We start from the raw sequence: 23,836 nt of genomic DNA on the forward strand, positions 1-23,836 counted from the left end.
AGTACACACATTAAATGTGGGAGGCAGAGGAATAGTAGAGAGCCAGTTCAGTATTGCAGCCTCCTCTGGTCACAGGGTCCTCATTTAATGACCTACGTGGCCCTCACTTAACAAGAGCAACTAAGACTCCTGGGACTGCCACTGCTATGTAGTGTTAGTCATGTGGGGTTTTTGTTTCCGACTCATGGCCCTGTCATTTAATGACATAGTTTCCCATCCCAGTTACAGGATTGTTAAATGAGGACTACCCATGTACGCTCTGGGTTATGGACCCCAAGCAAGGCTGTTCTGAAACGGCTTTAAGGCCTGGTCTTCCATTGAGAGATATTTTGGTCCAGTGGTTAAGGTACCAGGCTAGAACGCGGGAGATTGAGAGTTCTAGTCCTGTGTAGGCACAAAAGCTGACTAGGAGACTTTGGGCCAATCACCAGGAGACGATGAGTTCTAATCCCGCCTTAGCCATGAAAGTGGGCTGGGTGACTTTGGGCCAATCACCAGGAGACGGTGAGTTCTAATCCCGCCTTAGCCATGAAAGTGGGCTGGGTGACTTTGGGCGAATCACCAGGAGACGGTGAGTTCTAATCCCGCCTTAGCCGTGAAATCCTACTGGTAACTTCGAGCCAATCAGTCTCTCTCTCAGCCCAGTCCACCTCAAAGGATTGTTGTTGTGAGGAAAAGAGTAGGAAGCTGGATATGTTTGCTACCTTGAGTTATTTGTAAACACAATAAAGGCAGGACACAACTAAACAAGTAAGAGAGACAATTTCTTCGGACTTTGGAGAACAACATGTCTGCGAGTAAAACAAATAAGAAAGCAGGGAACATATTAAATGTTTTTCTTTTTTCCACATCTAAGTTCTTACTTCTTAAGATAAGAAAACCTTTGAAAATGACATTCTCCTGTTGGATTCTCAAACGTGTTGCAAACAATTCTTGCTGCATTCAGTTGTACGCAAGTACAGGTAGTTCTCGACTTACCACAGTTCGTTTAGTGACTGTTCAAAGTTACAATAGCACTGACAAAAGTGATCCGCTTTTGCGACCTTCTGACAGGCAAAGTCAATGAGGGAAGCCTGATTCAGTTAACAACCGTGTTGGTAACTGAACAACTGCAGCGATTCACTTAACAACTGTGGCAAGAAAGGTCGCAAAATGGGGGAAAGCTCACCTAACAGCTGCCTCACTTAGCAATGGAAATTTTGGGCACAATTGTGGCCGTAAATTGAGGACTACCTGTACCAGCCTGGGATTGCGTTTTAGACTCGCCTTCTTTTTTAACGGATGAATATTGGAGTTGTTTTAAAAAATCCTCCTGTGGGAAAAGGGTTGCATTCCCCTTTAAAACTCAGGGGGGGAAACCTTTTGAGATGGTTTCCAAAATATTCTTGTGCTCTTAGAGAAAAGGAACACATTCAAAGGCTGCCTGTCTGCCAGCTGCTTTCTTTCTGGACAAATCCCAGGAAGAGCTGATACAATCTGCTCCACACACACACACACACACACACACACACACACACACACACACACACCCAGTGTTGCCAGTGAGGGCTGCCTGCTCTGAATTCCCTTTTCAAAAAAAGGAATCCTTGGCGGAAATTAAAAAGAAAAGACATTAATCCCAAAGAGATCCATGAGGTTACATTGAACTACTAGAGTCTGGCATCTTTCTCTGAATGCCAGAACTTCCTAGAGCAAAGCATAGTTTTTTTCTAGTAACTAATTCTGTTGGGAGTGTGACAGGTATGGGATATACCTTTTCTCAGTTTATTGGGGGGGGGGAATCTCCCTTTTGCTTGAAAAGAAGGTACAGTCTGCTCCACCTTTTAATTTCTTGGTTGGTTTTTTTTAAAAGAGCGTTTTGTCAACTGTTACGCCTATATTATAGAAATCTGCCGTTCCTATATTATACAAATATATCTTAGCCAATCACTGGAATGCCTCTCTTCAATACATGAAGAGAATAATCCCAATCTCTTTGCTAAGTGTAAAAGAGCCCAGTTGTTCCCAGAAGTGTGAAGATTGATGCCATGTGGGCTGTTTTATGATTTTGTTAAGTTTCTCTCTGCAGACTGCAAATAATTCTTTTCTTAAAGATCGTTTTGTTTTCACTTTCCTAGCCAATTAGCAATGCTGATTTCATCGTTCCCGTTGAAATTGATGGAACTATACATCAGGTAAGTACTGCTTGCATTTTTATATGGAAGTGGCAAATTGCTTTGCACCTGTCTACAGTGGTCAAGTTAGCTTGGCAGAGGATGAAGCTTTGGAGTTAATCGACAGGTTAAAATTAGTGAGTTTTTGGGATTGCAAAGTTTCAACTACAAAGCTATTTCAGTTCAAACTGACAGTAAAAAAGTGTTACTTTAAACAGTAACAATAATTGATTCATCACATCAAGATATTTTGTTGCCTAATCTTCTTGTCATAGTTTATCCAGGTAACTTACCTGCTGACCATCATACTTCCAGAGGTTCAGATATTAGTTCTAGGTGCAGTTTTTCAGGTACATGCATCTAAAAAGGGTGAATTCATATTCAGGTAGTAGTCTCCGACTTACAACAGTTCATTTAGTGACCATTCAAAGTTACAATGGCACTGAAAAAAAGATTTATGACCATTTTTCGCACTTATGACCATAGTCAAATGATCAAAATTTGGAGATTAGGTAACTTTTTGTTTACCTAATCCTGGCATCCAAAATCAATGGGGAAGCCAAATTCACTTCACAGCCGTGTTACTAACTTGAAAACTGCAGTGATTCACTTAACTATGGCAAGAAAGGTTGTAAAATGGGGTAAATTTCATTTAACGAATGTTTCATTGAGTAATAGAAATGTGCTCAATTGTGGTTATAAGTTGAGGACCACCTATATGGCTTTCTGACAGCCTTCTGAAGTATAAGAAAATTAAGGATTTCAGTTCAGTTCAAAAACCTGCTTTCCTTCTTGCTCCATTAAATATTTTTGGGTGATGTAATCAAAAAATCTTATCCTCCTTTTCAACAATCATAATGGGTGCCTTAAAGTAAAAATGGGTCAAAATTCAGTGCAAAGAGCATAGTATCTGTTAAAGTAGTCTTTTTAACTATGAGCAATAAAAGAAAACATTAGCATCCTCAAGGGGCAATGCATTGAATACATTTAGGTATCATTAAAAATTGTATTCGGACAGAACATCCTTCTGATTGAAAATGCTTTGAGATTCTAATTTGGAGCAAGGAATATTCATAAGATAATAAACTACATTATAGAGGAGAAATAGAATAGAAGGAAGGGATCTTGGAGGTCTTCTAGTCTAGCCCCCTGCTCAAGCAGGAGAAACTACTACATTTTTCATCACTTGAGGTTAAATGAGAGTTGCATTTGTTTGAACATGCAAATAGATATGTGTATTATCTTATATTTAATATAGATGGTGAAAAAAGAAAGAATATAAGGTAATTCTCAATTTATTACCTTTATTGACAGTTCGAAGTTGCAACAGCCTCCCCCCACAAAAAAGTGATTTATTTCTTGAATTTGCACTTAACAACCATCACAAACTGTCTCACCACTGCTATGGTCATGTGATCTCAATTTGGGCACTTGGCAACTGGTTTGCATTTTCAACAAGTTGCAGCATCCTGCAACCAAGTGATGTTTTGTTTCCAGCAAGAAAAATTTTTTGGGAGGGAGAATCTGAATTCATTTAACCACTGTTGTAAAATCAGACCGGGTCACATGGTTATTCAAATGACTGCAACACTTTATGAAGGAAAGTAGTCCTCAACTTACGACCAAAATTGAGTCCAAAAATTTATGTTGTTAAGTGAGACATTTGTTAAGTGAGTTTTACCTCATTTCACAACCTTTCTTGCCATAGTTGTTAAGTGAACCATGGCAGTTATTAAGTTAGTAATACGTCTGTTAAGTGAATCTGGTTTCCCATTGACTTTGCTTGTCAGAAGGTCGCAAAATGGGATCACGTGACACCCCCCCGGGACACTGCAGTGGTCATAAATATGAACCAGTTGCCAAGCGTCTGAATTTTGATCACATGATGCTACAAAGGCCGTAACTGTGAAAAAGGGTGATAAGTCACTTTTTCAATGCCATTGTAACTTTGGTCATTAAATAAACTGCTGTAAGTGTAGGACTTACCTGTAGTTGCCAACCGTTTAACTTTTTTTTTTTTCATTTAGAAATGGCAGAGAGAGTGTGTAAAACTATGATAAACTGTGAACAGTTGTGCATGGGTTTAGTAGGTGATGATGTTTTTGCATCTAATCTATTCTTTTTTTAAAGGACAGCCTTCTTGGTGCGCCTTTCCAGGAAGGGCTGCGACCGGGTTCAAGTAATCCAGGATAGGCTGTGTGCAATCTTAATGGCCTATCCTTGATTACTTGCACTGGGACGTAGCCACAACACGATAAAGAGGATGCTGGGGAGTCCCAAGTCCACGTGTCTTGTTCGCACTTTTCTAAAAGAGGAGACTGCAGCTAAGGATGTTGTGATTCAAGAGTAGATTACCTCCAGTTCAAAAAGTCAATGAAACAAATACAAAACCAAACTACTTGCTGACATAATACTTACAATGTTTGTCTCTCTCTCTCTCTCTCTTCTATTGTGCAATTTAGTGACAACAAAGTTTTCTCTTCTCTCCTCTCCCCTTCTCCCTTCCTCTTCCCCCTTCCTTTCAATTCTTATTCTATTCTATCCTATTCTGTTCTTTTCTATTCTATTCTATTATTCTGTTCTATTCTATTCTCTATATTGTATTCTTCTGTTTTATTTCTATTCTGCCTCGGTCTTAAGTCAGTACAGTAGTCCTTGACTTACAACCATGTATTTAGTGACTGTTCGAAGTTACACCAGCACCTACTTATGACTGTTGCAACATCCCCATGGTCACGTGATCAAAATTAAGACACTTCACAACTGATGTGTTTATGACCGTTGCAGTGTCCCGGGGTCATGTGATCACCACTTACAAACTTCCCAACCAGCTTCTAACAAGCAAAGTCCATGCAGGAAGCTGGGCTTGCTAAATTGCCATAGGATTCACTTCACCAACGGCAGGGATTCATGTAACAAATGCAGCAAAAAAGGCCGTAAAATGAGTCAAAAATCACTTAACAACTGCCTTGCTTGAGAACAAAAACTTTGAGCTCAGTTGAGGTTGTAAGTCGAGAACTTAGCTGTATTTGTATGTTCAATAATTATGTAGCAGGAATAACGTTCCTTGAGTTAGTGTGGATAGGTTTTATTAAAGCATTAGCTATAATTATTTACTGAAGTATCTTAGCTACAATCCTATCAACAGTTTTTTAATAGCAAAAGCCATAAAAATCCATTCCATTCACAAATCCGAGATTTTGCCATTTTGAAAATGAAACGAAATGAAAATGAAATTTTCATTCTGAGACCAAAATCCTTCCTCTTTTTGAAGGCGTGAAAAAGAGAGTATTGAACCCATCCATTCTTTTTGCAGACGAATAAAATCTTTTGAGTTGGTATGATAGGTTAACAATCCTTTAATTTTAAAATTGCGTCCCTTTAAGTTTATACTGTTTTTCCTGTAATGCCTCATTGATTTATACAGGAATAAAACTGCACTAGCTAGGCCTTTGTAACGATGCAGCGGGACTTCACTCCGCCTCTTGTTTTTATCAAAGTATAAATTGATTCTTCCAGGATCATGAACCTTAGCTGTTTGCACATTTCTGAATCTCAGTGCCTGCCTCCTTTCTCCACTTTCAGGTTTATGTGTTAAAACGGCCACACGTGGACAAATTTCTCCAGAGAATGGGAGACCTTTTTGAATGTGTTCTATTCACAGCCAGCCTAGCAAAAGTAAGTCGTGCAATCCGTGTGTCCCTTATTCTCACAATCTGGTCTCATTTCAGGTACTCCAAAGTTGGGCACAGCACACTGTCACCCTGGTTAATTTTGTAACATTGGCATAGCTGGGCCAACTGTCCAGCATTTCTGAAGAAACGAGCATCGGGTGAACATGAACAATTGAGTTTTCTCCCTTTACCCAAATCTCCTAGAATAAAAGTTGGGTCCTTTTTTTTTTGGCCTATCAAATAAGGAGAAAATAATTATCTTCATCTCCCTCCCACCCCCTTTTTCTTCTTCTTCTTTTTCTTCTTCTTCTTCTTTTGCTTTCTTTATCTGGCAACGTGTACTTTTGCCTGCTAATGTGTGGGTAAGTGTTTCCATGGTAATCGTATCACATATGGGCTCGTCTCATAACTCAGCCTTCCTGGATTGCTCCTGATGCCAATATGGGAGCCTTTTTTTAGTTACCATGGTTATGTGGGGGGGGGGGGTTAGAGAGAAAAATAGCTTATTACATAATGTACTATCATCCTTAACTGGGACAGATCCACTGCCCGGTTGGATCGATATATGGGCAGTTAATAGGATAGACTTCAAGTTGGTGAAAACATACAAGCAAATTCTATTTATATATATATATATATTACACACAAATTCTGCTGACATTATCTGTCTTTGTGGACTTGGGAGGTCCCTAACCAGGAAGGAAGGGGACCGATACTTCGTTGTGCCTTTGAATTAGAAGTCGTCATGCTTATAATTACCTCCACCGTAAATGTTTAGTCTTGTGGTGTTTCCAGTGTTGTCTGTACCTGTGATAGCAGAAAAGCAGATAAAATCATTATTGTGCACACTTTGATAGCAATGGAGAAATTAGGAAGGTGCATTAAACCAGTGGACTAGAATATCCTCACAAATAAGTTGACCAGTGGCTCTTGTTTGCAAGAGGAGCTTCCATACAAGGCTGCTTCATCAAAATTATTCCTATTCTGGATTTTTTTAAAAAAAAATTACAACCAAGGCTATATCCATTTGCAGAACAGATCACCAGCGTAGCAAAACAGCTGTGCCTGTATCCAGAGATAACTTTTCGAGCAGCTGCAAGAAACTTTGCAGAACGCCGTTTTTACAAATTCCTTGTCTAAATATGATATCAGCATGTTTGGTTCACACCAGGAGTGGTTGCTGGCAGTGAATTCAGGTTCAAGTATTTCAACTGGTAATAAAACCCCCGAGCTTCAGCATTAAAGCAGCTTTAATCTTCTTCCGTTTTCCAGGAAGGTTCAGCAGGCTTCTTTTTTTAGTTCTCGAGAAGGAAGACTGAAAATCAAGATAGGTTCATTAGCCTTCCACAGTTTCATTGAAAGATTTCTGTGCCATTCGAAACCATCTTACTTCGGCAGAGCAGTGAAATTAGAAGTTTGTCTAATGTGTACTCTGAAATTCTATGCAGCATAGAAAATTGCAAGATGCGCAGTTTTCAAATTAAAACAGGATTATTATAAAATTACAAATAATAATATGTCGACCGCTAATATTTTAAAGTCTTGGTTTGTTCAATTTCTAGTCTAATACAGGGAATCCTCGACTTACGATCACAATTGAGCCCAGTGGGACATTTGTTAAGTGAGTTTTTGCCCCATTTTTCTTGTCACAGTTGTTAAGTGAATCGCTGCAATTGCCAAGTGAGTAACACAGTCGTTAAGCGAATCTGGCTTCCCCCTTGACTTTGCTTATCAGAAAGTAAGAAAAGGGATCAAATCACACACACACACACACACACACACACACACACACCCTGGACACTGAAACCATCAAAAATATGTGTCAATTGTCCAGCATCTGAATTTTGCTCACATGGGGATGCCACAATGCGAAAAATGGTCATAAGTCACACTTTTTCAGTGCCTTCATTGTAACTTTGAATGGTCACTAAATGAACTGTGGTAAATCAAAAGCTATCTTCATAGCAGAATATGTTTTACACTCTGCTCCTTCATGAGGAATTGGTCTAGCGTACTTGGTACTTTTTTCACGTTTGTTGTTCTTTCCAAAAACGAGGCTTTCCAATTGGGCTTCGTATCACAAAGACAAAATCCCATCTTGATTTTGATCTAGAAGAAGCTGGTTTGTTTTGGTGATGCCTTTGGAATCAGACTTGAACGAAATCCCAAAGATGCTTTTTCAAAAAGCAGCTAGATTGTCTGTTTCTTTTTCCCCTTTAAAAAACATTTTGCTTCCCATTCAAGAAGCTTCGGCAGTTGGATAAGAAGCAAACATTTTCAAAGGGGAAAAAAAAAAAGACCTTTGCAAAATCCCTATAATGATGTGATCAAAATTCAGGCGCTTAGTAACTGGTTCATTTTTATGACGGTTGCAATGTCCCGGGGGTCACGTGATCCCCTTTTGCGGCCTTCTGAGAAGCAAAGTCAATGGGGAAGCCCAGATTCACTTAACAGCTGTGTTACTAACCTAACAACCACAGTGATTCACTTAACAACTGTTGGCAAGAAAGGTCGTATCACAGGGCAAAACTCACTTAACTAATGTGTCACTTAACAACAGAAATTTTGGGCTCAGTTTTGGTCATAAGTTGAGGACTACTTGTATTTTTGTGTGTTTAATCCCCAATTTTCTAGGGCCTCTCTTAGCGCTTAGTTCCTAGGGGGTCCTCTTATTCTAAGCTTGAACCATTTCCACAAGGCAAAAAAGAACACTTTAACCCAACGTCTGCCAACGTTGACTTCTTTGCGTCACATCCCTAGGAAAGCACATAGCCACCACACTGTCATCATGGTTATATCTTTATTTCTTCATTGGGCTTTATTTAATATTTGTATTTAAACATGTATGTTGAGTTTTCAACTGGGAGAAAAATATTCTTTTATTTCTTAACTGTAACCCCTTTTCTTTCATTAACAAAAAAAAATAATCAAAAGTATGCAGACCCAGTGGCAGATTTGTTGGACCGTTGGGGTGTGTTTACGGCTCGACTCTTCCGGGAATCCTGTGTTTTCCACAGAGGAAATTACGTGAAAGATCTTAGCCGGCTTGGACGAGAATTGAGCAAAGTCGTCATCGTAGATAATTCCCCTGCGTCTTACATCTTCCATCCTGAAAATGCTGTAAGTAATTTTGATCTTAATTTTGTTGTTGATCAGTCATTAAGTTGTGTCTGAATCTTTGCGACCTCACGGACCACAAGCATGCCAGGTCTTACCTGTCCTTCACTGTCTTCACATTAATACCTGAAGTATTAATGCCACTCTATAAGGCCTTGGTAAGACCACACTTGGAACAATGGCATCCAGTTTTGGTTGCCACGATGTAAAAAGGATGTTGAGACTCTAGAAAGAGTGCAGAGAAGAGCAACAAGGATGATTAGGGGACCGGAGGCTAAAACATACGATGAACAGTTGCAGGAACTGTGTATGTGTAGTTTAATGAAAAGAAGGACCAGGGGAGACAGGATAGCAGTCTTCCAATATCTCAGGGGCTGCCCCAAAGAAGAGGGAGTCAAGCTGTTCTCCAAAGCACCTGAGGGCAGGACAGGAAGCAATGGGTGAAAATTAATCAAGGAGTGAAGCAACTTAGAGCTAAGGAGGAATTTCCTGACAGTTAGAGCAATTAATCAGTGGAGCTGCTTGCCTCCAGAAGCTGTGAATGCTCCAACACTGGAGGTTTTTAAGAAGACACTGGACATTTGTCTGAAATGGTTATAGGGTTTCCTGCCTGAGTTGGCTGTTGGACTAGACGACCTCCAAGGTCCCTTCCAACTCTGTTATTCTGTTATTCTATTCTGTCTCCTGGAGTTTTCCCAAATTCATGTTTGTTGTGTCAAAAACACTATCTAACCATCTCACCCTCTGCCGTCCCTTTCTCCTTTTTGCCTTCCATCTTTCCCAGCAGCAGGATCTTCCTTATCTTCTCATTCGGTGGCCAAAATATTTGAGCTGCAGCTTCAGGATCTTGTCCTTCCAAAGGACAGTCAGGGCTGGTTTCCTTTAGCATTGACTGATTCGGCCTCCTTGAAATCCAAGGGTCTCTCGAGAGCCTTTTTCAACAGTGGTTGCAATATACGGAAGTATTTCTGCCTTTGGATTTGTCTAGAAAGATATTTGTTGACTTTAAAAAAAAAAAAAAGAAAGAAAAGAGGGAGTAGGCTCCAGAGTGTCAGTTTAGTAAGAGATTTGGAGATCTGCCATTAGAGAATTATCACTCTCCAGTCATTTACCAAAGAAACCATGAATTAAATTTATGAATGAAATAAAAGAGCCCGCTGTGCCATTGCTCCCACCCTTTGGAGCACCCTCCCCTCCAGAAGTGAGGTGGCCCCCCCCCTTTCTCCTGGCCTTCTGGGAAGCTGTCAAACGTGGCTCTTTTCACCTTGTTTGGGGCTTGTAGAGACCACACAGCCCTAGGGGCTGATAGCAACCTGAAAGCCCCCTTAAAAATAAACACACTTATTTTTAATGTATCCTTTTCTTTTTGAATTTTGTACACTGTTTTAATGCTTTAATATTTTATTTGTAAACCACCCAGACTCCTGTCATATAGAGACAGGTGGTCTCAAAATTTAATAAAATAAAAGTCTCAGCCGGTCTTCTGAAACCTCCTAGATTTGCACACAAACCCCCATACAACAGCAGAAAGCAGGTTTCAAGGTGTTTAATGTCAAAAAACAACCTTCCCATCCGGCAAGAACAGCATACAATCCAGTCTAGGTTAGCACTGGAGGATTCTGCCTTCCAATGCTATTTCAAGGTACAAGCACACCCACCTAAACGCTCCTATCTCCTGTACTTGCCCCTTAATTAATTACCCTCTAGGACACCATCCGGTTACACGTAATATGTCCATTGTTTCCTATCTCCGCAATCTACCTTTCGCCGATGGACCCTACCTACTCGTGCGTAAACTATATACCCAGATTTCCCCCCTTCCCCATCATCCGTTGCAGCACCCCAGTCGACTCCAAAAGCCGCAAAAGGACGGGGGGGGTTCCTGGATTCTCGTCACCCGTCGACCATCCCACTCCGCCACGATGTGTCTGACAGCTAAACGGTCCCGGAAGTATATAGCGTCAGGCTTCAGCTGCTCTTGCAAACATGCTGACGGGCTCAGTTTATCTATCAGCACTATCGACATAAAACCTCACGTGTCAAATTATATTTGTGACCTCTAGAAAGCATAACAAAATATCTGTTAACCAAAGGAAGAAAATCCAGCGATGCCCACCCTGAAAAGCATCTCTCTAGACAGGGTCAGAAATAAGACAGTTGATGATGTTACCTAGTTGGGTAGTGAAACCTCTGCAAGCTCAGCTAGATTGCCAGAAATCCCCATGAAATGAAAACACGCTCTTTGGCTGACCTCTTCCAAAACCTTTTCCAAAATAACCCATGCAATGCGCAAACACACACACTCCACTGTGAGAGCCAATTTCGACCATGGTTAAGGCACCAGTTTACAAAGCAGGAGAGGATGAGTTCTAGTCCCACCTTAGGTATAAAAGCCAGCGGGGTGACTTTCAGCCAATCAATGGGAGACAGTGAGTTCTAGTCCCGCCTCAGGCACACAAGCCAGCTGGGTGACTTTGAGCCAATCACCAAGAGATTCTGGTTTTTAGTCCCGCCTTGGGCATGAAAGCCGGCTGGATGACTTTGGGCCAGTCCCTTTCTCTCATCCCAACCCACCTCACAGGGTTGTTGTGAGGAAATTCAGAGGAGGAGGGTGTACTGGATATGTTTGCCACCTTGAATTATTTGTAAAAATAATGAATGGATTGGAATAAATGAATAAAATACAAAACCATCCCCTTGGATAATGCAAGTGACCCCTTGACTTTGACTGGAACTTCATAGCTGGAGCTTCTGTGTGTGTCTTGTGCGAGACTTTCCTCAACATACAACCACAATTCAGCCCAGGTATTCCATTGTTAAACAGAACAATTGTTAAGTGAGTTTTGCCCCATTTTACAACCTTTCTTCCCACAGGTGTTAAGTGAATCACTGTAGTTGTTAAGCTAGTAGCAGGATTATTAAGTGAATCTGACTTCCTTCTTCGACTTTGCTTGTCAGAAGGTCACAAAAAGGGGATCCTGTGACCCCAGGACACTTCAGCATCCTAGATATGAGTAAGTTGCCCAAGCATCCGAATTTTGATCACCTAATCCTGGGGATGCTGCAATGGTTGTAAGTGTGAAAAACTATAATGTCACTTTTTTCTGTGCCGTTGTAACTTTGAACAGTCAACGAATAATCTTAAGTCCAAATCTCCCCACATCGTATTCAGATGGGCTTGTATAAGTCAGTCAGCCTTTTCCTAGGGTGTTTCTTAAAGGTTCAAGTAACCTACAATTGCATATACCCGTGCTTCACTATGAAACTATGTGGTTGGGCTCAGTTTTTGGGGAGGAAAATAAGTAAAAAAAAATCTGCCTCTTCCTACCAGCATCCATCGGTATTCATCTGGCTAGCATCCTGTCAGTGTGTGAGAGAGTTGAGGGCTGTTTGGAAACTGAAACAATATTTGCTGTGTGAGCAAGAAGGAAACAGCAAGGAGCCTGGGCGTGGCTTAGCTCAACTGTTTGCTGCTGAGAAACTGAAACTGAAACTCCTCTGTTTTTCTTTTGCATTTGGAACAGGTTTCTTTTCAGGTGGGGAGGGGGAGTAGAACTCTTCAGCATCAGAGCATGTTAATAATAATAATATAGGAAATACTAATAGCTCTGATGGTCATTTCAAAAAATCCTTTCTTAGTGAGCCCCTAGAAGCCAAGAGGAACATACGTGCCAAATTTTAACTTTGTAGGCTTTGTACGGTTCTGGAGATTTTGTGATGATGCATGAGTGGTATTTCGCTTTTATGTGTGTATGTATGTATGTATGTATAGAGATAGAGAGAGAGAGAGAGAGAGAGAGAGAGAGAGAGAGAGAGAGAGAGAGAGAGAGAGAGAGAGAGAGAGAGAGAGAGAGAGAGAGAGAGAGAGAGAGACATGGATGGATGGATGGATGGATGGATGGATGGATGGATGGATGAATAACAATATTAAGTTGTTGGAGCTTTTGTTTTTTAATTTCAGGTGCCTGTTCAATCCTGGTTTGACGACATGACAGACACAGAACTGTTAGACCTTATTCCTTTCTTCGAAGGATTAAGCAGAGAGGACGAAGTCTATACGATGATCCATAAGCTGTGTAACAGGTAGTCAGTCCCCTGAACACCTGTCCTGTTGCATTACCTGAAGCATCTCTCGGAGACTGCTCTGGATAAACCTTCAATGTTTCTCATCCTTCCTCTGCCATGAAAGACAATTGTGACCCAATGCTTCTAAATCATGAGATTGACTTAACGCCACAAGGTGACCGGATTGCTTCTTAAAACAAAAATCAAGAAAAGAGAAGATAATGAAAAAGAAGCTATTTTGAACGGGACGCTTAACGCATTTCATAAACAGGCGCATTTTACAAATTCTGCTTTTTTTTTTTTTCCTCCTTAAAACATGCCAAAAAATAATAATAATAATGAACGCTTGGTGTTAACTTCAACCAGTCAAGTCATCCCCACCCACCCACCCGCCCCCGCCCCCTTCCCAGCTCATCCTGCTATGCAGAGTGTTTTTCTCACCCCGCCCTGCTTCATTAGAGCAGTTGACCTGACTCTGAACTTGATTTCTTCCAGGATGAAGTGCCTTTTTGAATGTTGTTTTAAGATTTACAAAAAGAAAAAAAGAAAAAAAAATCACTTTTGTACAAGAGGTATTTCCAGAATCTTTTAGTCTTGTATTGTTTAAATGCTTGAAAGAAGAAAAAAAAGACAAAGAAGACCTGGGAGACATTTTTTTATAGAGCCACTTAAAAACTACGGAATCCAAGGAGAAATTTGGGAAAAGGTTGTTATTGTCCTTAAAATATCAATGGCTATATTTTGTACCCCATTTGAAGCCGCATACCAGTAGGTAGAAGTAAACTACGGGGTAACATCTAAGCTGGAGAGGCAGCTCCCTTAATAATTTGGATGTTTTGCACTTAGATTAGGACATATCTGCCTTCTTCTCTCCCCAAATGGAATACAGCAAAATGGAATGGGAGGTACGCTCCCTTGCAAGTAAGTCCACATTCCCTTCGAGAAGAGTCTGATTGTGTTTGCTAACGCACAACTGCCAGGTGTTTCTGATGTCAGGGATAAAATAGAGAGAAAGCATAGAAGACAATGAGTGTATTTATTCAGCATGAAATATTTATAGTAAGCTATTGCAAACGATGTGCTAAAGTTCGAAGGAAAGGGAAGTTTCTTTCCACAACCTACTTTCCTTTCTATGGCCCTGGTGGGAGACATTTCACTTTATATTATTGTTTTGTTAAATCGTGCCGTTTCTCCCCATCCCCTCTTAATTGCTGCTAATGAAGGCTCACCAAATGGAACTGGACCTTGGCTTTTATACTGTTCTTTGCCGCTGTGCCTGTGCTACTGGAACTTCAAAAGCCCTTTACATATTTAGTTTTTGGCCAACGTAATCACGTGTCAATCTGGTTGGGTTTTTTTTTTTTTTTAAATTCGGGGTTGTCATCAGTGTTTCCACAGTGGAATTTTTCTTCCCTTCATGCTTCTTCCATTTTTGTTAAAAAGAAAAATAGGGATGTTAGTTCTGTGCTTTAATTCTATGATATAACATTTAATTCTTCTTTTTCTTTGCAACTTTCTAACCCGATCTAGGGTCGTGCATGGAGATGCTTAGAACTAACATATTTTAGGGAAAACCGGGTCGTCAGAGTGAAAAGCTTTTAGTATTTTAATTTGGTGTGTATTTGTTCCTCAGTATAGAACAAAGCTTGATTTTTTTCTGAAAACCTGAACCCTATTAAGTACATTGGTCTGAGAAAGCACAATTACTGGGTATATTTTTGTTTTGGTCAAGATTGTCAAATAATTCTCTATTGTTTAGATGTATGCATTTTTTCATCCTTGGAGGGAAACATTGTGATAAATATCAAGAATGTTGGTTTTTCCCTATATTTGTCTTTCTCTATATTTTTTAATCTTTTGAATCTAAAAGAGGGTGCACTTCAGTTGTATGTTTCCATCCTCCTTGTAAATTCATTTTTATTCTTTTTTACACTAACCGAACCCCTTTGAAATGCTCAAATACCATAGTGGACAAGAACTGTCTTTAAAACATTTGGTGTTTATCCCAGTAAAAATAACCTCTCAGATGCTGAAATTACAGGTTCTTGCTCCTTGCCTTTGCAGTTTTAGTTGAATTCGTTAAAAAGATTATTTTTTAAATCAGTTAAGAAGCAGATGGGCCATCTATTCAAAGTGAACATTCAGGCAAACATCCATAGACAGAAAACAGGTGATCAGAGGCATAGTTAAAAAAAAAAAAAAAGCCGAAAACCAGACTCTTGATTCCACCCAAGGGACTTTTAATCAATGTTTGGAGAGCTCTACCAGTATTGTATTAGCAGGACAGTCCTCCTATATGAACCCCGAGGGACCAACTCTGCCGATATCTTCATTTGACCTATTGAAGGTTCTTCTTTTAATTGTACATCTTCTCTGTCAAGAATCTGATATATATCTGATCAGAATAATAACATCTGGAGTGTTGGTGGGTTTTTGTTTTTTGTTTTGCTTTTTTCTTTCTTTCTTTTGTTGGTTTGAAGTTTTATTTGAGTGCTGGTTAAGTCCATGAAGCTTAATTTTAGTGAGATCTTTAATTTGGGTATTTGACTTCAAAATAGTGAAGCATTTATACTGCCAAAGTATGTTCTCTAAGCAGTATTATTTTTCAACTGTATCTCTGACTTTCTGAGCCTCAGATACAGTCTGCAGGGAAAAAGAATTCAGGTTGTAACGGGCAAATACGATGGCAATGGTTGGTATTAAGTTGAAGAAAAATTGCAGTGTTTTTTCTGGCTCATCTTGAAATTTTTGATCTTCCCAACAACCAGTTTCCATCATATGTTGCCCTTTCTAATAATGTGTGTCTTTGACAGTTTTATGCAACAATTTGTGCATAACACAGGCCATTTTGTTTGACATTCATTTTTTTTTATAAAATCAGTGGGTTGTTGTTTTTCCTCTTATCCAGTTGCCTTAAATGAATGCCTCTGTGAATGAATGTTGATTATGAAAAGTGTCTTGTAACATGAAGGGAATCCCACATCCAGCAGACAACAGAACTTCTGTTGGGGGTGCCAATTCTGAATAATTCTGGGATGTGGAAATTGATCAATTTTCTTTGGAAAATCATGGTTATAACAATCTAGTGCCTTTTCTTTACTTGGGCATGGTTTCTGGAGCTCCTTAAATTAATCTAGTCCTGAGAATACAGGATGTTACTCGTAGAAGGCCGAAGGAAAACTCTTTTAAAATTTAGGCATTACTTCTGTTTGCGCTGGATTTTCTGAGATAATACATTTTGGGGGGGGGATTGTTTATGAAGCCTCTTACAGCCATATTCTCAAGATGCTTAGAAATCCCTCAGAACTATTGTCCTGAGACTGATCTGTGATCAGTTGCACGTAACAAGAAGAAGAAGAAAAACAGCTTTTGTCCACTTCATTGAGCCATTAACTTGTCCAATCAGTTACTTTCAAACTCTTAAGGCAGGGGATACCTTGTATGTAATGTGCAACCTTTCGTGGCTGTAAACGAGAATTCTGTTGACCTCTACACAATTTTCAGGCACATGCTGACCAGTTGAATTTGCCCTGGGTTGAACACAACATGTTGGCCCTTTGTAGTAATGTTAACCAAGATGGTGCTCTTGATTGGAAGGGCACGAGTCAACAACATCTACCAGGTTCTGCAACATAGCCGAAGGGTGGCATTTTGAACATCTGAATGCAAGCAGGTGGGGAGGGCGGAGCCAAAAAAGTCAATCATGCAAGTAAAGGGGGGGGGTCATCTTTAATTCCCCCATCCCTGCTCCAGAACCCAGAACTTTAGCTTCTGCTTGCCTGTTGAGAAGTTCTGTTGTCAGTTGTATGTTGGGAGATTTTTGTGTGTGGGGGGGGGGATGATTTAGAAATGGGCATGATGCAACACCAGCACTTGAAAGGGTTCCTAGAATATGAAAATCCTTTCCTTCCTTCCTTCCTTCCTCCTCTCACACCCTTCCCTTCCTTTCCCACTCCTCCCTTCCACTTCCCTCCTTTATTCCTCCCTTCCTTTTCCTCTCTCTCACACTCTTCCCTTCCCTTTCCCCCTTTCCTTCTCTCCCTTTCCCTTAAGCAGCCTGCACTCATAAGCAGCCTACACTGGGTAGCCTGAGAGAATTATGTCCACTCACTCTTTCCCCTTGCTTGATAAAGTTACTCAGGTCTTTCCACGGTGAGTAAATTACACAGGGCAGCAAAGGAGGACTGAGAGGCCTGGCAACTGTTGTCTTCTAAACACTGACAGCTTTGCAGAGTTGTCACATCCATTATGTATTTCACTTTAGTTCACTTAACCTTCTAATTTTGATCTCAAGTTGGGAAGCAGAATGCCCTGGGTACCAATAAATAAGTATCCACAATAGTTAAACAGACAAATACTGGCTGTGTCCAGAAATATATTTTGCCAAAACTGGAAAGGGGAGGGAAACAGTCAAGAAAATAAGGTGCACAGTTGTTCCTTCTTGCTCAACTTTTTGTACTGTAACTTAAAAAAAAAAAAAAAACAGCAAGGAAAGCTTTTAATTGATGAATCGCTCATCTCTAAGGGTTGTTTAATTTGTGGTTTGTGCAGTCTCTATTCCTGGCATCATTGATGAACTGGAATGAAAATGTGGAAAATCTAATCTCAAAAGACCCTGGAAATATCAATGTAAAAAAAAAAAATATGTAGTCTGTCTTTTCCAAAATGAAAACAAATTGCTCTATAGATCTGTTTTTTAAAAAAAACAATAAAACACCAAACCGCACAGTCCTATTGTAAAGCAAATGTTTTTGCCTCTGATTTAAAGGCGCTGCAGCAATTACTTTGACTGGGAAGGCAAATTGGGATTGAAAAAATGGCTTGAAATCCTATCAGCTAACTATGCAAAATAAATAAAAGCTGTCTGGTTTTTTTTTTCTATTTTATTTCTGGGAACTATGAAAAGATCAGGAGCAATGGGTGAACTTTGTTAATCTAATAAAGGAACTGTTTACACTCTTCCCTATGTTGAACAATGCCACAGTTCTTGAAAAAAAAACAGATTTAACCATGGGAGGATTTAGTGAAGGAAGGAAAGCACTGATAACCAGGTTTAATGGGGGGTTGGGGGTATTGAGACATTTTACTGTGGAAAATTAAAATATGGGTGTTTTTTTTTAAAGGGAATCTATAGTTGCATCGAGGCATTTCATCAAGGCGTTGAGAGGAATGTTCTGCAGTTTTGAAAAATCAACTTTCCTCTTGATATGTGGACTCCAACTCCCAAGATTCTCCGCAAAGTCATGTTAGCTGAAGAATTCTGGGAGATAAAATCTGCCCCCATCCAGAAAGTGCTTAGGCTACTCTAAATTCTGCCACAAGTTTCCTGAACAAGTTGGCACCTAGAAATAGACCAACCAAAAAATTAAAAAAAATCAGGCTACCGATTTTTAGACAGCCACAATTTTAACAGTTCTCTGTTAAAAACCACAAAACAATTTTGCCCCAAGTGCCCCTTGTTTAAGCAAAACGGTGTCCTAGCGAGGGCTATGTTGGAGCGCTCTTTGGATGAATGTTTAGATTAATTCAGGATGGGCTATATAAAGGTCAGCTTTGTTAATAAAAACACCCAAAAGAAAAACACACAGTATATTTCTAATTTGCATGGAACATTTTCATTCAAACGTGATTTCATCCTGTAAAAGAATCCTCCAGAATTTGCATCCACCAGAGGAGGAGTGTTGCAATGAAATGAACCTGCGTTTATATTGGGCTGGTGGGGTGTGTGTGTGTGTGTGTTTTCAGAAAACTACCCCCTAATATGTTATATTCAAGCGAGGGTATCCAAACTTGGCAACTTTTAAGACTAGTGGACTTCAATTCCCAAGATTCCTCAGCCAGCAGGGAGGAATTCTGGGAGTTGAAGTACACGAGTCTTGCCAAGTCTGGAGACGCCTGTATTAGAGGGTGGGGTGGGGTGGGGATGGTTTGTTGGAGTTTGTTGGACTGATGAGTTCACTAAAATCTCATTAATGCGCACATTTTTCTGGCCACGAGGTGGCAGAATCAAGCTAGTAAATTTTGAACAGGAAATGCAACGTTGGTGGGTTGAAGATAGAAGCCGCTCGCTTAGCATCCATTTAAGTCCATTTTTCAGCCATTGCTAAACCTGTATAACGACATCACCGCATGTCACCAGTATAGGGTCTCTAGTCTACAGTTTTCTAGTGAAATATTTGCCTTTAACCTACTCCTTCTGCAACCTTTGATTCTGAAAGCATTCGTGAAAGAGAAGAAAACCAGGAAGTAGCAAAGCGGCTTGCTTTGGCACATAATTTCAAATGTTAACAGAAATATATTAATGCCTATTCTAACATATAATGTTTCAGAGGCAGCCTGGTGCTTGATTTATTCCTGTTTTTTGCACTGTGTTTGCTTTATTAAATGGGGAGGGCATATAAATTTAATAATAAATTATTATTAATAAATAATAATAAAATATAAATAAATTTTACTGCAATATAGTCAAACATTTGGGTGGTTTCCTATACAAATATTTTCATGTACTTTGACCTTGGGTGTTTAGTAGAATCAGATAAAAGGATTAGGTAGCAGTGACAGACCTACAATTATAAGGCTGGAAAGGGGTCCTTGGAGGTCTTCTAGTCCAACCCCCTGCCCAAAGCAGGAGCCCTTATACCTCCAAATTCACTTTGATTTTAATTCTATTTTTGGACATGACTCTTTCACATTTTAACAGCTGTTGCAAAATTCCTATCATGTGTCCAACTGACTCATATTTATGACAGTTGCAGCATCCTGCAGTCATAAGATTCCCTTTTGTGACCTGACAAGCAAAGCCAATGGGGAAGCCTGATTCACTTAACAACCATGTTACTAATTTAACAACTGCAGTGATTCATTTAACAACGACAAAAGTCGTAAAATGGGACAAAAACTCACTTGGCAACTGTCTTGCTTAGCAACAGTAATTTTGGGCTCAATTGTTGTCATATGCCAAAGTCTACTAGTAATTCCATTCACTTTCAAGGTTCAAGATAGCACCCCATGTATCAGACAATATGCCTTTTTGGATTAACGCCTTTATACTGCAAGATCTGTTTGTATAACTTACAACCCACATAACTAGCAAAAAGTGGCAAGGCTTGTTAAACTGGTTGAAAACCAGAATCTAGTGGGGGGTTTGGTCTCATTGATGATGTGCCATCAAGTCAACCTTAGCTGTAAATGACAACCTTTTCTAGAATGATCAGGCCCAAAGTTGGTCTTTCAAGTGGTCCATCAGCGCCCCCAAAGCCACTATAAGTTATTTACCTTGCTGTAGGAAGTTACCACCCACTCCTAGAAGAATGAAATATTAAAAAGGCAGAATATTATGTTTCCCTGGATGAGAAAATGGAGAAACATGTTTTTTTTTAGGCAGGAAGCAGACTCAATAGCCCACACTCTCCTCCTAGGTTTATTCATAAGCAAAGGCCCTCACTCAAGATCCTTCAGGGCAAAGCCATTAAGGCATAATAGGAATTGCCCAAACCCCCTTCATTACATCACCCAGCAAGATTCAACCAGGCTTGGAACTCAAGACAACCTACAAAGTTACCCCTGAATGGCCCCATGGGAGCCTGACAGCAACCAATAGAATAAATACCCTTGCCACAGGAACAGGAAGCAAGTTCAAAGCCCAACAGACGGTGTAAATATATCTCACTCTCCACTCCATGTGGTCAGCTACCCAGAATGACACGTAGCTTGGTGGTTCTGCTTCACCATTAAACCATCTTTCCAAACAGCCTCCATGTTTCCAGTGTCTTTCTCACCCCTTGGAACTGAATCCAGGTGGACATTTCTTCCAACATTGCTCTTCACAATCTTCCTTTTCTTTCCACCTTTTCCATAATTAGGGACTTCTCCAGAAAGCTGGCTCTTTACATAACATGTCCGAACTACTGGTTGTACGTTCTTTGGAGGAGAAAAATCTAAATTGATTTGTTCTGTTGAACCACTTGTTTTGTTTTCTTGGCCATCCACGGTATTATTCTCAAGAGTCTTTTCCAACAGCTGAGTCCAAAAGCCTTTCCATGCAGCTTCTTCAAAGACCAATGTTTACTTCCATTGAGAATTGCGGGGGGAAACCACTGCTTTCCTACTTCAGATCTATGGACATGGACATTCCAGCTGCTATTTCTGTTTTGTCATCTTTGGCTGCTGAATCTTTTGGATTGTTAAAGATGTTTTAGATGCTGGTTAGTGAATTCTGGGAGTTGAAGGCCGTCTTAAAAGTTGTCAGGGTTTGTGAAACACAGCTCTGGAGACAGAATACATTTGCACATACATCCAATTTATCTTCAAGTCCAATCTGATTCATTAGCTCGATTTAGAACATTGGGTCGATTGGATTGGTTGACTTGCGCTCATTCTCAAAATAATGCAAAGCCTTCCTTTATTTTTAATCCAGCATTTGCAAATCTAGTAGTTTTCTGCCTGTCCCCTTTTCTGCTGCTCCACTCCTGAATGTAATTATTTCGTTAAATGCCTGGTTTCCTTCTCCACCCCATCGGTAAATACAGTAACCAGGAAGCAACCAAATCTCTAGCAAAAACCTGGCATGGGTTTTGTAAAAAAAAAGTCCCTGCCAATATTTTTTTTCCCCTTCTTCTCTTTCCACCCTCCATTGATTCGTAAACATTTCCTGTACAGACTATCAGCTTTTTTAATAGGCCGCTACCCAAGAAGGACAAACAGGTAAATCTGCAATTCTAGCCTACTGGAAAAATGCCAAGGTTTATAATGATGTGCATTGTCCTTAATTGTGAGAGAGCTGGCCACAACCAGCATCGTACAGTAAAAGATTAGATCTGGCTTGAGAATCCAGTTCACCTTTGACCTTCTCCAGGGGCCAATCATAGGCTGAATGAAGAATGGAAACGGATGTGAAGCAATTACCACAGCAACAGCCCTTAGACTTGTATACTCAGGGGTGGGCCTCAAAAATTTCAGCAATTGGGTGGGCGTGGCCAGGATGGGCGTGGCCTAGCCGGCCTCCTGCACCACAGTAGGGGGGGGCATTGCGTTTTTACCCTCCCCAGGCTCCGGAGGCTTTCCTCGAGCCTCTCGGATGGTGAAAACAGCCTCCCCCAGCTCCAGAGGCCAGAAACAGGATTCTGGAACTTCCGGGAGGCGTAATTTCCCGCCTCCCCCGAGCCTCCATGCAGGCCGTGCACTTACTTTTTATCCAAAACGGGCCGCACAGAGACTCTGGGGAGAGGTGGGGTGGGTAGGGCCAGCCGTGGGAGGGATTTGGCGGTTTGCCAAACCAGCCATAACGTTAGCTATGGGTCTGCCCGAACTCGAACCTCTAGCAGCCCCCACCCCCCATATATATTGTTTTACAGCCCTCTCTAAGCGGTTTACAGAGTCAGCCTCTTGCCCCCAACAATCTGGGTCCTCATTTTCACCACCTCGGAAGGAAGGAAAGCTGAGTCGATCATGAGCCGGTCAGGATCAAACTCCTGGCTGCGGGCAGAGTCAGCCTGCCATAGTGCATTCTAACCACAGCTTTCAACCTAAAGGTTTGTCCATGGGGTTAGCGTCAGAGGTGGGTATTCAGCAGGATCTGACCAGTTTTGGAGAACCAGTAGCGGAAATTTTGAGCAGTTTGGAGAACCGGCAAATCCCACATCTGACTGGCCCCTCCCCCATCTATTCTCTGCCTCCCATTGAGTGCCAGCTGATCGTCTGGGTCTCCTTTGGTTGCCCTGCACAGGAGAACGGAGCTGGAAAGCAGGTCAGTGGGGACTGGGGAGGGAACGGGGATTTTGCAGTCTCCTTCCCCTGCCACGTCCACCAAACCACGCCCACAGAACCAGGAGTAAAAAATTGTCAATCCCACCACTAGACTAGACCAAGGGCCTTCAAACTTGGCAAGTTTAAGACTTGTGGACTTCAACTCCCAGATATGTAATCCTAGTTGCTGTTAGGATGTGTAGAACCAAATATGTGTTACCCTTATTGTAATTTCCTGGAATCATGCTCAACAAAAATGTCTCAGATTTCAGATCTATTTGTTGTCTTATCATATTTTCCAGCCATGTGTGTATTTTCTTCCAGTGTTTTTTGGCTTTGGGGCATGTCCACCACATATGGCAGTATGGACCTGGTGTCTGATTTCATTTCCAACATTTAACCGATTTGTGATAAAACAATGTCATCTATTGGAACCTAAGCAGCTGGAACAGCATCTCCTCCAAGATTCCTATGGCTCCCACCTTTGATGGTGCTTATGATGTTTTTGAAAACCTGGTAGTTCCATCAAGATCAGGGTCACAAAAGAGTCCTGAGGTCCTGTTCTTTACAGACAGACTCCCATGCATACACTAAGAGCCACTTTGGTGTAGTGGTTAGGGTATCAGACTAGAAACTGAGAGACAGTGAGTTCTAGTCATGTCTTAGGCATGAAAGCTAACTGGGTGATTTTGGGTCAACCACCAGAAGATACTGAATTCTAGTCATGTCGTAAGCATGAAAGCCAACTGGGTGATTTTGGGTCAACCACCAAGAGATAGTGAGTTCTAGTCCTGCCTTAGCCATGAAAGCCAACTGGATGACATTGGGGCCAATCACCAGGAGACAGTGAGTTCTAGTCATGTCTTAGGTATGAAAGCCAACTGGGTGATTTTGGGTCAACCATCAGGAGATAGTGAGTTCTAGTCATGTCTTAAGCATGAAAGCCAACTGGGTGATTTTGGGTCAACCACCAAGAGATAGTGAGTTCTAGTCCTGCCTTAGCCATGAAAGCCAACTGGATGACATTGGGCCAATCACCAGGAGACAGTGAGTTCTAGTCATGTCTTAGGTATGAAAGCCAAC

At 40.8% G+C, this 23,836-nt stretch overlaps 1 protein-coding gene and 2 long non-coding RNA genes across 7 annotated transcripts in view; 1 reads left to right on the forward strand and 2 right to left on the reverse strand.

Annotated features, from left to right (window-relative positions):
• CTDSPL (CTD small phosphatase like) overlaps nucleotides 1-15,911 on the forward strand; it is a 71,513-nt gene extending 55,602 nt beyond the window's left edge. For 3 of the 5 annotated variants that reach the window (XM_087946983.1, XM_087946986.1, XM_087946984.1), the window contains 4 exons: nucleotides 2,118-2,174; nucleotides 5,739-5,831; nucleotides 8,762-8,947; nucleotides 12,906-15,911. In XM_087946983.1, coding sequence (XP_087803109.1) covers nucleotides 2,118-2,174; nucleotides 5,739-5,831; nucleotides 8,762-8,947; nucleotides 12,906-13,031 — 462 coding nt within the window. In that variant the 3' untranslated portion in view covers nucleotides 13,032-15,911. Of the gene's footprint in view, nucleotides 1-2,117; nucleotides 2,175-5,738; nucleotides 5,832-8,761; nucleotides 8,948-11,902; nucleotides 11,959-12,905 lie in introns of all 5 variants that reach the window. The other 2 variants (XM_087946985.1, XM_087946987.1) reach the window with 1 other exon arrangement.
• The window catches only part of LOC148128753 (uncharacterized), a 271,070-nt gene that overhangs the window by 142,487 nt on the left and 104,747 nt on the right, over nucleotides 1-23,836 (reverse strand). The window lies entirely within an intron of this gene.
• Nucleotides 16,966-21,565, reverse strand: LOC148128754 (uncharacterized). The gene is made up of 2 exons (XR_015745923.1): nucleotides 17,073-21,565; nucleotides 16,966-17,041 (listed from the first exon to the last, which is right to left on the reverse strand). It is a non-coding gene; the product is annotated as an uncharacterized LOC148128754 (long non-coding RNA).

Source organism: Notechis scutatus, chromosome Z, assembly GCF_049901735.1.
Source record: "Notechis scutatus isolate UNSWTSFEM ecotype Mainland chromosome Z, rNotScu1.2, whole genome shotgun sequence".
In the NCBI taxonomy this organism is placed as follows: Eukaryota; Metazoa; Chordata; class Lepidosauria; order Squamata; family Elapidae; genus Notechis; species Notechis scutatus.